This window comes from Oncorhynchus masou, chromosome 29 (assembly GCF_036934945.1).
Source record: "Oncorhynchus masou masou isolate Uvic2021 chromosome 29, UVic_Omas_1.1, whole genome shotgun sequence".
Taxonomy (NCBI): domain Eukaryota; kingdom Metazoa; phylum Chordata; class Actinopteri; order Salmoniformes; family Salmonidae; genus Oncorhynchus; species Oncorhynchus masou.
This window is the reverse complement of record NC_088240.1, coordinates 98,804,995-98,819,452: the sequence shown is the minus strand read 5'-3', so window position 1 is coordinate 98,819,452 and position 14,458 is coordinate 98,804,995. Positions and strand designations below refer to the sequence as shown.

The 14,458-nt window shown below is 45.4% G+C and overlaps 1 protein-coding gene across 9 annotated transcripts in view; it reads right to left on the bottom strand.

Annotated features, from left to right (window-relative positions):
- LOC135521049 (PHD finger protein 20-like protein 1) overlaps nucleotides 1–14,458 on the bottom strand; it is a 38,969-nt gene that overhangs the window by 21,317 nt on the left and 3,194 nt on the right. For 6 of the 9 annotated variants that reach the window (XM_064946964.1, XM_064946966.1, XM_064946969.1 and 3 more), the window contains 14 exons: nucleotides 13,964–14,048; nucleotides 13,767–13,855; nucleotides 12,025–12,208; nucleotides 10,404–10,471; nucleotides 8,634–8,761; nucleotides 8,300–8,433; nucleotides 7,363–7,569; nucleotides 6,890–7,087; nucleotides 6,643–6,702; nucleotides 5,758–6,042; nucleotides 4,246–4,464; nucleotides 3,368–3,421; nucleotides 3,133–3,249; nucleotides 2,714–2,860 (listed from right to left, as the gene is read on the bottom strand). In XM_064946964.1, the coding sequence (XP_064803036.1) occupies nucleotides 2,714–2,860; nucleotides 3,133–3,249; nucleotides 3,368–3,421; nucleotides 4,246–4,464; nucleotides 5,758–6,042; nucleotides 6,643–6,702; nucleotides 6,890–7,087; nucleotides 7,363–7,569; nucleotides 8,300–8,433; nucleotides 8,634–8,761; nucleotides 10,404–10,471; nucleotides 12,025–12,208; nucleotides 13,767–13,855; nucleotides 13,964–14,048 (1,975 nt within the window). The remainder of the gene's footprint in view (nucleotides 1–2,713; nucleotides 2,861–3,132; nucleotides 3,250–3,367; nucleotides 3,422–4,245; nucleotides 4,465–5,757; nucleotides 6,043–6,642; nucleotides 6,703–6,889; nucleotides 7,088–7,362; nucleotides 7,570–8,299; nucleotides 8,434–8,633; nucleotides 8,762–10,403; nucleotides 10,472–12,024; nucleotides 12,209–13,766; nucleotides 13,856–13,963; nucleotides 14,049–14,458) is intronic. The other 3 variants (XM_064946970.1, XM_064946973.1, XM_064946967.1) reach the window with 2 other exon arrangements.

The following is a 14,458-nucleotide window of genomic DNA, read 5'->3' as shown; positions in this document are numbered from 1 at the left end:
GTCTCTTCTCAGGCTACTAGATCTAGAGATGGAGAAAGGGGACACGGTCCACATGAGTCTCTTCTCAGGCTACTAGATCTAGAGATGGAGAAAGGGGACACGGTCCACATGAGTCTCTTCTCAGGCTACTAGATCTAGAAAGGGGACACGGTCCACATGAGTCTCTTCTCAGGCTACTAGATCTAGAGATCTAGAAAGGGGACACGGTCCACATGAGTCTCTTCTCAGGCTACTAGATCTAGAAAGGGGACACGGTCCACATGAGTCTCTTCTCAGGCTACTAGATCTAGAAAGGGGACACGGTCCACATGAGTCTCTTCTCAGGCTACTAGATCTAGAGATGGAGAAAGGGGACACGGTCCACATGAGTCTCTTCTCAGGCTACTAGATCTAGAAAGGGGACACGGTCCACATGAATCTCTTCTCAGGCTACTAGATCTAGAAAGGGGACACGGTCCACATGAATCTCTTCTCAGGCTACTAGATCTAGAGATGGAGAAAGGGGACCCGGTCCACATGAGTCTCTTCTCAGGCTACTAGATCTAGAGATGAAGAAAGGGGACACGGTCCACATGAGTCTCTTCTCAGGCTACTAGATCTAGAAAGGGGACACGGTCCACATGAATCTCTTCTCAGGCTACTAGATCTAGAGATGGAGAAAGGGGACACGGTCCACATGAGTCTCTTCTCAGGCTACTAGATCTAGAAAGGGGACATGGTCCACAAGAATCTCTTCTCAGGCTACTAGATCTAGAAAGGGGACACGGTCCACATGAGTCTCTTCTCAGGCTACTAGATCTAGAAAGGGGACACGGTCCACATGAATCTCTTCTCAGGCTACTAGATCTAGAAAGGGGACACGGTCCACATGAGTCTCTTCTCAGGCTACTGGATCTACGACGATCACAACCACAGCACCTTCAGTGGTTTTCTGCTGTTGCCTATGTGAGGGGAACTTTCCACAGTCTGTCACAAATTCAAATGGAAACACTTCAATAATGATGTGAAGCTAAATTACTTGTATTGTTTGATTTCACATACAACATTATGATGAAACTGTACATTCATGTAACGTACATATCTCTTCCTTTCAGATGGTAAGTTATGGGTGATGGTTAAGAGTGGGACTGTTATGGAACTTCCTTTCGGGTGGTAAGTTATGGGTGATGGTTAAGAGTGGGACTGTTATGGTAAGTTATGGGTGATGGTTAAGAGTGGGACTGTTATGGTAAGTTATGGGTGATGGTTAAGAGTGGGACTGTTATGGTAAGTTATGGGTGATGGTTAAGAGTGGGACTGTTATGGTAAGTTATGGGTGATGGTTAAGAGTGGGACTGTTATGGAACTCCCTTTCAGATGGTAAGTTATGGGTGATGGTTAAGAGTGGGACTGTTATGGAACTCCCTTTCAGATGGTAAGTTATGGGTGATGGTTAAGAGTGGGACTGTTATGGAACTTCCTTTCAGATGGTAAGTTATGGGTGATGGTTAAGAGTGGGACTGTTATGGTAAGTTATGGGTGATGGTTAAGAGTGGGACTGTTATGGAACTTCCTTTCAGATGGTAAGTTATGGGTGATGGTTAAGAGTGGGACTGTTATGGAACTTCCTTTCAGATGGTAAGTTATGGGTGATGGTTAAGAGTGGGACTGTTATGGAACTTCCTTTCAGATGGTAAGTTATGGGTGATGGTTAAGAGTGGGACTGTTATGGAACTTCCTTTCAGGTGGTAAGTTATGGGTGATGGTTAAGAGCGGGACTGTTATGGAACTTCCTTTCAGATGGTAAGTTATGGGTGATGGTTAAGAGTGGGACTGTTATGGAACTTCCTTTCAGATGGTAAGTTATGGGTGATGGTTAAGAGTGGGACTGTTATAGAACTTCCTTTCAGGTGGTAAGTTATGGGTGATGGTTAAGAGTGGGACTGTTATGGTAAGTTACGGGTGATGGTTAAGAGTGGGACTGTTATGGAACTTCCTTTCAGATGGTAAGTTATGGGTGATGGTTAAGAGTGGGACTGTTATGGTAAGTTATGGGTGATGGTTAAGAGTGGGACTGTTATGGTAAGTTATGGGTGATGGTTAAGAGTGGGACTGTTATAGAACTTCCTTTCAGATGGTAAGTTATGGGTGATGGTTAAGAATGGGACTGTTATGGAACTTCCTTTCAGGTGGTAAGTTATGGGTGATGGTTAAGAGTGGGACTGTTATAGAACTTCCTTTCAGATGGTAAGTTATGGGTGATGGTTAAGAGTGGGACTGTTATGGAACTCCTGGGACTGTTAGGGACCCCAGGATTCATTTCTAGCAGAACTACTGACACAATCTTCAAACTAAAACTGATAGATAACTAGTAAATAGTCCCTCAAAATGTCAACCTAGAAAAAAGGAGAGCAGATGGGTAAAGAAAAGGATCCTAATAACATTCTACAGCAACATTCTACAGCAACATTCTACAGCAACATTCTACAGCAACATTCTACAGCAACATTCTACAGCAACATTCTAAAGCAACATTCTACAGCAACATAGGGTCAACATGATGTCTGATTCAGAGTAATGACGTGTGATGAATAACAATAAAAACACTATATGTGAGTTGATCAATTTGAACTGCACATTCATGTAAAGATGAAATGTGATCGGTTGATATACACATGTATTTATACGCGTTTATTTCATAGAAAAGATGCCCAGTCAGGCGATTCACACTCACTCTCTCCGGTCAGGTCGACAGAGAGGATGGCACGGGGGTACTGGTAATGTTTGGTGGTGGAGCAGGAGGAAGAGGAGGAGCGGTGAAGAGCAGGCGCCGTAGATCGCTCCAGGAAGGACAGGGACATGTCCTCGTAGTCAGAATAACCTGCAGGTGAGAAAACACAGAATGTGTTTTTATGATGTATTGACGATGTGCTACTTCTAGCGTCTGTTTATCGTTCACTTCTGTATTTATTGGTGTTGTGTGTATTGGCTGGGGAAATTAAACTCCCCCCTTGGAGGATTGATTAAGTACCATCTTATGTCTCGTCTTAAATATATACGTTTACAATAAGCTATACAAATGGACTGGTCATTCGCTGACAACATACTACACACAACAGCAGGAGCCCTTGGAGAAACATTAAGATACAGCACCTGAACTAAACGTACAGTGCTGCTTAGATTTCCTCTTCTTTTTCTTCTTCTTCTTCTGTTTCATTTTGAAGTGTTCCTTCTCTTTCCTGTCCCTCCGCTCTTTATCTTTCTTTTTTCCTAAAAAAAAAAAAAAAAAAAGCTGAACATCTATTTTATCACCAACTGATTTGTTCGGAACAACGGAGGAATTTTATTTATTACAACTGCTAAGAAGAGAACGAGAACACAATCTCACCGATCACCTGGGATTTCTCCTCCAGTTTCACCTTCTTCTCATTCTTTATTAACCCTGTAGAAGGAGTCATGTAATTCAATCACAGTTCTCTGCAGATAACTGTGGTGATTTAAATGTGCGACCCAAACGGCACCCTATTCCCTATATAGTGCACTACTTTAGATTGTTTCTTTTCCTCTGTGGTATTTCATGTGTTTTTCTTCTCATCTATATCACTACCTCATGGTGTGTTGTTGGGAAAGAGCTAGCCAGTGAAGCATGTCACTGGGCTGTTTTACACCTGCTAAATCCTGCCCTGTCACTAACCTGGCTCCAGACCTCACAGCCCCTCAGGAAGGCCCACTGCCCTGCCACTAACCTGGCTCCAGACCTCACAGCCCCTCAGGAAGGCCCACTGCCCTGCCACTAACCTGGCTCCAGACCTCACAGCCCCTCAGGAAGGCCCACTGCCCTGCCACTAACCTGGCTCCAGACCTCACAGCCCCTCAGGAAGGCCCACTGCCATGCCACTAACCTGGCTCCAGACCTCACAGCCCCTCAGGAAGGCCCACTGCCCTGCCACTAACCTGGCTCCAGACCTCACAGCCCCTCAGGAAGGCCCACTGCCCTGCCACTAACCTGGCTCCAGACCTCACAGCCCCTCAGGAAGGCCCACTGCCCTGCCACTAACCTGGCTCCAGACCTCACGGCCCCTCAGGAAGGCCCACTGCCATGCCACTAACCTGGCTCCAGACCTCACAGCCCCTCAGGAAGGCCCACTGCCCTGCCACTAACCTGGCTCCAGACCTCACAGCCCCTCAGGAAGGCCCACTGCCCTGCCACTAACCTGGCTCCAGACCTCACAGCCCCTCAGGAAGGCCCACTGCCCTGCCACTAACCTGGCTCCAGGTGCTTGTCCTTATCGATCACCTTCTTCAGAATCTTGTCGTGGAGGGACTCGAAGCTCTTCTCCTGAGGCGGCGGAGGGAGAGACAGCTCTGTGCTGTCAGAGCTCATGGAGGCAGAGGAGCGCTTCTTCCTGTTCAACCTGGGAGGTTTCAGACAGCTCCCCAGTCCAGTACAGTCCAGTTGGAACATATGGCCCGGAGGGTACAGTGCTGGAGGACAGAGGAGACAGTATAAAACATATGGCCCTGAGGGGACAGAGGAGACAGTATAAAACATATGGCCCGGAGGGTACAGAGGAGACAGTATAAAACATATGGCCCTGAGGGGACAGTATAACACATATGGCCCTGAGGGGACAGAGGAGACAGTATAAAACATATGGCCCTGAGGGGATAGAGGAGACAGTATAAAACATATGGCCCTGAGGGGACAGAGGAGACAGTATAAAACATATGGCCCTGAGGGGACAGTATAACACATATGGCCCTGAGGGGACAGGGGAGACAGTATAACACATATGGCCCTGAGGGGACAGGGGAGACAGTATAAAACATATGGCCCTGAGGGGACAGTATAACACATATGGCCCTGTGGGGACAGAGGAGACAGTATAAAACATATGGCCCTGAGGGGACAGAGGAGACAGTATAAAACATATGGCCCTGAGGGGACAGGGGAGACAGTATAACACATATGGCCCTGAGGGGACAGGGGAGACAGTATAACACATATGGCCCTGAGGGGACAGGGGAGACAGTATAAAACATATGGCCCGGAGGGTACAGAGGAGACAGTATAAAACATATGGCCCTGAGGGGACAGTATAACACATATGGCCCTGAGGGGACAGAGGAGACAGTATAAAACATATGGCCCTGAGGGGACAGAGGAGACAGTATAAAACATATGGCCCTGAGGGGACAGTATAACACATATGGCCCTGAGGGGACAGAGGAGACAGTATAAAACATATGGCCCTGAGGGGACAGTATAACACATATGGCCCTGAGGGGACAGAGGAGACAGTATAAAACATATGGCCCTGAGGGGACAGTATAACACATATGGCCCTGAGGGGACAGAGGAGACAGTATAATACATATGGCCCTGAGGGGACAGAATAAAACATATGGCCCTGAGGGGACAGAGGAGACAGTATAACACATATGGCCCTGAGGGGACAGGGGAGACAGTATAACACATATGGCCCTGAGGGGACAGGGGAGACAGTATAACACATATGGCCCAGAGGGGACAGTATAAAACATATGGCCCTGAGGGGACAGAGGAGACAGTATAAAACATATGGCCCTGAGGGGACAGCACTGAGGGACAGAGAGGGGGTGAGAGAGAGTATAAGGTTGGGCTCTGAATAAAAGTAGTGCACTATATAGGGAATAGGATGCCATTAGGGATAGAACCTAAAACAATTTTGTGAATTTGTGTATTCAAGTTATATACAACTAACTGCGTTTTCAAATGAATGAAATCTAAATCCATACACGATGAGGTGGAGACAGTCCTGCGTCTCTTTGTGTTGTCAGGGACCTCCAGCAGGGTGGTGGTGGTGGGCATGGAGGCTGATGTGGCCCGGGTACGACCAGCCCGGTCTGGGGAGCCTGGCAGCTCAGAGTCCTGGAGGTCCTTGTCAGCGTTGTGGTAATACTTGAGGTGGTAGTCCAGCAGCTTGGCTTTGCGGAAGGCCTTGGAGCATCCAGGGATCTTACACTTGTAGAGGTCCAGGTCGTTGGGAGACGTTGGGTCATCACACCACTTGGTGTTCATGACTGAGAGAGAGAGAGGACACAGAAGAGAGAGAGGGAGTGAGAGAGGTGACACACAGAGGAGAGAGAGAGGTGACACAGGAGAGAGAGAGAGAGGGAGAGAGGTGACAGAGAGGAGGGAGAGCGGTGACAGAGAGGAGACAGAGAGGAGAGAGAGAGACAGGAGACAGAGATAGAGAGGGGACAGAGAGAGAGGAGACAGAGAGAGAGAGAGAGAGGAGACAGATGAGACAGAGATGACAGAGATGAGACAGAGAGGAGAGAAAGAGAGAGGTGAGACAGAGAGGAGAGAAAGAGAGAGGTGACACACAGAGGAGAAAGAGAGGTGAAACACAGGAGAGAGAGAGTGAGGGGGAGGGAATGTTTTTCTGGATTATCAAGTCTCTCAGTCCAGAACATGACACCCTTTTTGTTCAAGCAGGGCTGAAGAGTGTTTGAGTAGGCTTCCATTCTATTGGACAGAGAGGACTTGGTAAAGATCGGCTTCTTACCGGAACATGAATAATAATTGCAGTAAAGCCTTGAAGGAAATGAAAAGTAAATGGTTGAAAGTAATACAATCAAAGTAAAATCATGTGTAATAAACTTGAGGAGAAAACCTACTTGGCTCCCTGGTGTGTTTGTTTAGTTTAGAGGTCCTGGTAATACTTCTCCTCCCAGCAGCTACAAATCAAACAGAAACACAGATGGATGAGGACATTATCTAACGTACATTATCCTGTACAATGTCTGACCCTAACGGCACCCTACTCCCCTAGAAAGTACACTACTTTAGCGCACTTTGTAGGGAATAGGGGGCCATTTGAGATGCTGCAGTTGAGAATAAATAACTCCCCCAGTCAAGAATTACCTGCAGCTAAGGGTGGGAATTTGTCTGCCACTGCCGTATGATTGGCTGATGGCCCGTCAGTCAGCTGGTCTCTGTGTGTGATTGGTGGATGAGATGGTGTGAGGATGGAGGCAGCAGATGAAGGTGTAGGTGGTATGCCAACACAGTAGTTGTGGAGGGTCGATGACTCTGCCTTCTCCACAGAGTTTGTCATTTGATCTAAAGTTGGACAATTACACACAGAATAGATTCAGGGTTGAATAAATAGACATGTTTTCCTGGTTGTTCATGTTTTTTTTCTTCTTGGTCAGGGTTGTATTCATTAGTGCACACTGGAGCAAAACAGTTTGTCACGCAAAATTAAAAACAAGTGTTTGTTATTTGACAAGTACAGGTAGTTCCCTCTCTGTTTCGGCCCATTCGGTTCCTAGTTAATATGACCCCGTTCACAAAGGTCGTCAGGAAGAACTCTTGTCCCTCGAGGCTGCACTCACCCTCTGGAGAGGAGGGGTCTTTGTGAGATGTGTTGTGCTCCCTCCCATGGGGTGAGAGGTCAGGGCACTGGGTGGTGGTGGGGTGAGAGGTCACGATGGGGTCAGAGTTTATATCAGGGCTGACGGTGGCCAGGCGCTGGGAGCGTCTCCTCCTCTGGCTCTGTTCTGAGCTCCTGGGGGAGCCTGGAGGAACCGTCTCACCATGCCCTGTTGGAGAGGAAGCACAGCCACGTCACTTAACAAACAACCAAATGACCCACTAAGTATCATCATGGAAAATAGTTAAGTGCTGACAGTGATCGCAGCCCGAGCTCCCCAAGTCTTACTTCTGTTGGGTTCTGAGAATATGAAATATACTAATTCATGTCACTGAGGGAGAGAGCTTAATGTATAACGTTTACATTATGTCAGGATATGTTATTGTTAGCCAACAGGCATCCTATGGGTGGGATCCTCTGGGATGAGAAGAGACACAGTCTGGTACCAATCACCATGTCAGCCTTGAGTTGGGGAGGAGTGAGCACTTTGGGGTAGCGGTCAGGTCAGATGAAGTGAGGAAGAACAGATATCACTAAGGTTCCTTCTAGCAACAGAGATGCATTGGCTGTTTAGAGGTGTAGGAGGAGACTCAGCATAGGAGAGAGGATTAAATATCAGTGCTTGTGTGATCAACGTCTTTGACTAATGCAGCTGTATTGGTCCTCTGGGGGAAATAAACTTGGTTTAAGCTTTCAGAGTCCATCGAGTTTTTACTGGGAGAATTAGAACCTAACACTTCTGAGGTAATTAGTTTGTTTTTTCCCCCCAAATCTTCAAAAAACTGTATACATAAAGTTCATATTTGTAACACCACTTGTGTCTAAGACTATACACTACTTTGAGAGATAGTTAGTGGAAGTACTTTTCCCACTATGATCCTGTCCCTCAGCAGACCGACCTGAGGTAGCCGTGTCTGGGCAGCTGTGTCTGGGGGAGGGACTCAGCAGGGCCTCTGGGGCTGACATGGTGTCCTCCCCAGCAGACAGAGTAGTGATGGAGCACGGCGGCCTGGACGCTCTCTGCTTCTGGCTGCTGTTAACCATGACAAACGGGTTCTTCATTATTTAACTAATGATTACACAAATAGCAACAAAAATATGAATTACAAGTACAACTTACAATTACATTATTAATGACAAATTATTACCTGATTACAATACACTATAATTATACCAATAAACCACAGATTTCCTTGGGAATTGAAAGCCAAGAGCCATCTTGTCAAACGCTACCTGTTGGACTCCCCAGAGTGGTTCTTCAGACGCCTGTTCCGACACTTGGCTGGAGAGCCCGTCACAGAGGACCCCGTCTGTCTCTGGGTCTGGCCCTGTAAGGAATCATGCTCTGCTGTTCTTGGTACCTTCCGGAAGAATACAGAGAGGAATACACAGTGGGATTACTGTCATGAATTGACTTCTGGGTTAAGTCCCAAATGGGATCCTATTCCGTATTTAGTGCACTACTTTTGTTATGGGCTCTGGTCCAAAGCAGTGCACTATATAGGGAATAGGATGCCATCGGGGACACAATCTTAGAAAAACAAATACTATGGCGCAAAGCCTGTCTTTTAAGTTATTTTATGTATGTATGTATATATATTTATATCTGCACTACAGTGAGTGACTAGCTGGTACCTGTTGTTGGGACGTTATCTGAACTACAGTGAGTGAATAGCTGGTACCTGTTGTTGGGACATTATCTACACTAAAGTGAGTGACTAGCTGGTACCTGTTGTTGGGACGTTATCTACATTTACATTTACATTACATTTAAGTCATTTAGCAGACGCTCTTATCCAGAGCGACTTACAAATTGGTGAATTCACCTTCTGACATCCAGTGGAACAGCCACTTTACAATAGTGCATCTAAATCATTAAGGGGGAGGGGGGGGGGGGTGAGAAGGATTACTTATCCTATCCTAGGTATCTGAACTACAGTGAGTGAATAGCTGGTACCTGTTGTTGGGACATTATCTACACTACAGTGAGTGACTAGCTGGTACCTGTTGTTGGGACATTATGTACACTACAGTGAGTGACTAGCTGGTACCTGTTGTTGGGACATTATCTACACTACAGTGAGTGACTAGCTGGTACCTGTTGTTGGGACATTATCTACACTACAGTGAGTGAATAGCTGGTACCTGTTGTTGGGACATTATGTACACTACAGTGAGTGACTAGCTGGTACCTGTTGTTGGGACATTGTCTACACTACAGTGAGTGACTAGCTGGTACCTGTTGTTGGGACATTGTCTACACTACAGTGAGTGACTAGCTGGTACCTGTTGTTGGGACATTATCTACACTACAGTGAGTGACTAGCTGGTACCTGTTGTTGGGACATTGTCTACACTACAGTGAGTGACTAGCTGGTACCTGTTGTTGGGACATTGTCTACACTACAGTGAGTGACTAGCTGGTACCTGTTGTTGGGACATTATCTACACTACAGTGAGTGACTAGCTGGTACCTGTTGTTGGGACATTGTCTACACTACAGTGAGTGAATAGCTGGTACCTGTTGTTGGGACATTATCTACACTACAGTGAGTGACTAGCTGGTACCTGTTGTTGGGACATTGTCTACACTACAGTGAGTGACTAGCTGGTACCTGTTGTTGGGACATTATCTGAACTACAGTGAGTGAATAGCTGGTACCTGTTGTGGGGACATTATCTGAACTACAGTGAGTGAATAGCTGGTACCTGTTGTTGGGACATTATCTGAACTACAGTGAGTGACTAGCTGGTACCTGTTGTTGGGACATTATGTACACTACAGTGAGTGACTAGCTGGTACCTGTTGTTGGGACATTATCTACACTACAGTGAGTGAATATATATCCCATTTAGCAGACGCTTTTGTCCAAAGCGACTTACAAGTCGGCTGGGGCCACTACTTTTGCATATGGGTGGCCCCAGTGGGAATCGAACCCACGACGCTTGGCGTTGCAAGCGCCATGCTCTACCGACTGAGCCACACAGGACAATAGCTGGTACCTGTTGTTGGGACGTCACTGGGACTTCTGTCTGCTCCTTCTTACAGTCAGCATCATCTTCATGGGATTCTGAAGGCAGAGGGAGAAGAATATAACAGGTCCATTAACAGGTTGGAACGCCACACACAATGGCTGTCCCAAATGGCACCCTATATCCTCTATAGTGTACTACCTTTGGCCCAGTCCCTGGTCAAAAGTAGTGCCCTATAAAGGGACTATGGTGCCATTTGGGAGACACATTGTACATGTGATGGCTAACTAAGGAGGGCCCTGGGGTGAACTATGACCTGTGGTTTCACAGGCCTGGACCCTCCGGGGTGAACTATGACCTGTGGTTTTACAGGCCTGGACCCTCCGGGGTGAACTATGACCTGTGGTTTTACAGGTCTGGACCCTATGGGGTGAAATATGACCTGTGGTTTTACAGGCCTGGACCCTCTGGGGCGAACTATGACCTGTGGTTTTAGAGGCTTGGACCCTCTGAGTTGAATAACATGCTATCTTGTCCATTTCACCTTCTCTTAGATCTCATGTCTTGCTGCTCTGAGGAGGGCTTGGTTTCTTCCTCATCATCACCACGGTGTCTTAGTTATCATTGGAGAGGTTGAGAGTAAAGAATCATAACATCTAAATGACACCACTACTCCATATCACTGGTGTATGATACTAGCTACATGACAACAGTGTAACATCTAAATGATACCACTACTCCATATCACTGGTGTATGATACTAGCTACATGACAACAGTGTAACATCTAAATGATACCACTACTCCATATCACTGGTGTATGATACTAGCTACATGACAACAGTGTAACATCTAAATGACACCACTACTCCATATCACTGGTGTATGATACTAGCTACATGACAACAGTGTAACATCTAAATGACACCACTACTCCATATCACTGGTGTATGATACTAGCTACATGACAACAGTGTAACATCTAAATGATACCACTACTCCATATCACTGGTGTATGATACTAGCTACATGACAACAGTGTAACATCTAAATGATACCACTACTCCATATCACTGGTGTATGATACTAGCTACATGACAACAGTGTAACATCTAAATGATACCACTACTCCATATCACTGGTGTATGATACTAGCTACATGACAACAGTGTAACATCTAAATGATACCACTACTCCATATCACTGCTGTATGATACTAGCTACATGACAACAGTGTAACATCTAAATGATACCACTACTCCATATCACTGCTGTATGATACTAGCTACATGACAACAGTGTAACATCTAAATGATACCACTACTCCATATCACTGCTGTATGATACTAGCTACATGACAACAGTGTAACATCTAAATGACACCACTACTCCATATCACTGCTGTATGATACTAACATACAGTACTAGCTACATGACAACAGACAGAGAAATCATCATTCATTTTTAAAGGGCCTGCTAATTTTAAACCCATGTGTCCCAAATGGCACCCTATTCCCTATGTAGTGCACTACTTTTGACCAGAGCCTTATGGTCCCTGGTCAAAAGTAGTGCACTGTATAGGGAATAGGGTGCCATGCAACCACCATGTGCATGTATCTGGTGGGGTGAGGGAAGGAGGGGACTCAAGTTACCCAGTTTGTCAGAGTCGGACTGATCCTGCAACTCTTCATCCAGCTCTTCTTGACCATCCTCATCGTCAGACTTCCCTCCGTGAGGGTCGTCCCTGTCCTTGTTGCTGTTGGCGCTGGTACGAGGCGTACTGCTTCCTTTGCTCTTGGCTGCAGCCGAGGCAGCTTTCACCAGGGCAATCCAGTCCTGTTGGGAGGAGAGACGCTTGTTTTTCCTCCTTCACTTTCTTTCTATTTTGTTTTGTTGTGCTTTGTCCTTGTTGTTGTTGTTTGAAAAGCTCTTTAAATCCAATGTATCCATATGTTGTTATGAAACATAGTATTAGAGACTGGTGGTTCGATAAATGCATCTATTCTATAGGCTGCTGCTGTAAGTTAGTTAGGGTGCGTTCCAAATGGAACCCTATTACCTATTTAGGAAATAAATCAAATGGTATTTGTCACATACGCGTGTTTAGCAGATGTTATTGCGGTTCGTAGCGAAACGCTTGTGTTTCTAGCTCCAACAGTGCAGTAATATCTAACAAAATACACAATCAAAAGTAAAATGAATGGAATTAAAAAAATATATAAACATTTGGACGAGCAATGTCAGAGCGGCAAATACTAAGATACAGTAGAATAGGATAGAATACAGTATATAGATATGAGTAATGCAAAATATGTAAACATTATTAAAATGGACGAGTTCCAATTATTAAAGTGACCAGTGATTCCAAGTCTATGTATATAGGGCAGCAGCCTCTAATTAGGGTGCCATTTGGGACTCTGACGTAGTGTGTGGAGAAGTAACAGGGTTAACCGTGACTAATAGTAAGCCTCAATAGTAAAGAAATCTATATATTTAGCCTATAGGGACTTGTGTTTGAACTATTAGCTACTACTTTCCAAGTGTACTGCTCCACATTAAAAGTAAAAAAATTCTAAGTAACATAAATAAAATCTTAATTAAGTAGTAAATAAGATTAGACTCTGGTCTCCTTGAGAGTGTCTGCTGGTTGGAACAAGGGAGATGCCAGCAAGTCTATCCTGCCAAGACTGTGGGAATCAGCCTTCGCATTAAATCCAGCAATTCCCTGTTGCCCTTTACCTTCTGAAAAAGAGGGAGAAGTGAAATAGAAAATTATGGTATCCTACACTGTCTACAACAGACTTTCAGGAACTTTAACTTGCCTTCTATTAATCAGTTTATCTATAACCGCCAGACCCCTAGCGATAACCGCCAGACCTAACCGCCAGACCCCTAGCTATAACCGCCAGACCCCTAGCGATAACCGCCAGACCCCTAGCGATAACCGCCAGACCCCTAGCGATAACCGCCAGACCCCTAGCGATAACCGCCAGACCCCTAGCTATAACATAACCGCCAGACCTAACCGCCAGACCCCTAGCTACAACGCCAGACCCCTAGCTACAACGCCAGACCCCTAGCTACAACGCCAGACCCCTAGCTACAACGCCAGACCCCTAGCTACAACGCCAGACCCCTAGCTACAACGCCAGACCCTTAACTACAACGCCAGACCCCTAGCTACAACGCCAGACACTTAACTATAATGCCAGGTTCTTACTAAGCTACATGTTCCTTACTTCTATTGGAGGAATGCTATCCAGGCCGTTATTGTAAATAAGAATTTGTTCTTAACGGACTTGCCTTGTTAAATAAAGGTTAAATTTACATATATATATTTAAATATGCTCATGCTGATTCCAGAAGTGATTGTATGATCATGTGACCAGCTCACCTGTCCTTTTGCATCATGGGGCATAGACTTGATATGAATTTTTTTCACACAGCGAATAACTCCATCATAAAACTGCACCGTGTAGATACCTAGAATTTAACAAAGACACTTCAGTTGGGACGGACACAATTGCAAGTCATTGTGTTATGTGTATTGGCCATATGGCTACTGCTTCAGAAATAGTTAGTGATAAATACCCTCTTTGTTTACAGATTCAATCTTTGCAGGATAGTAGCGACAATCTGTCCATCGAGCAAGCACCTCTTCACCATCTCTCAATTCCTGTAAAACAAGTCAAGCCAAACAACCTCCATTACTCTAAATATGTATTTAACAAACACGTGCCATGAGACAAAAGTTTTAAATTATACTGGACAAAAATATAAACGCAACATGTAAAGTGTTGGTTCCATGCTTCATGAACTGAAATAAAAGATCCTTGGAATTTGAGAGTGGGGAGGGGGTGGGGGGGGCGGTGCTTAGGAGTATTTCTGTCTGCAATTAAGTCCTTTTGTGGGATAAACTAATTCTGATTGGCTGGGTCTGGCTCCCAAGTGGGTTGGCCTTTCTTCCTATGAACTGTAACTCTGTAAAATATTTGAAATTGTTGCATGTTACATTTATATTTCTGTCCAGTATAGATACTGTAGAAGCACTAAATGTTGTCTGATTCAGGATGTAAGGAATTGCTT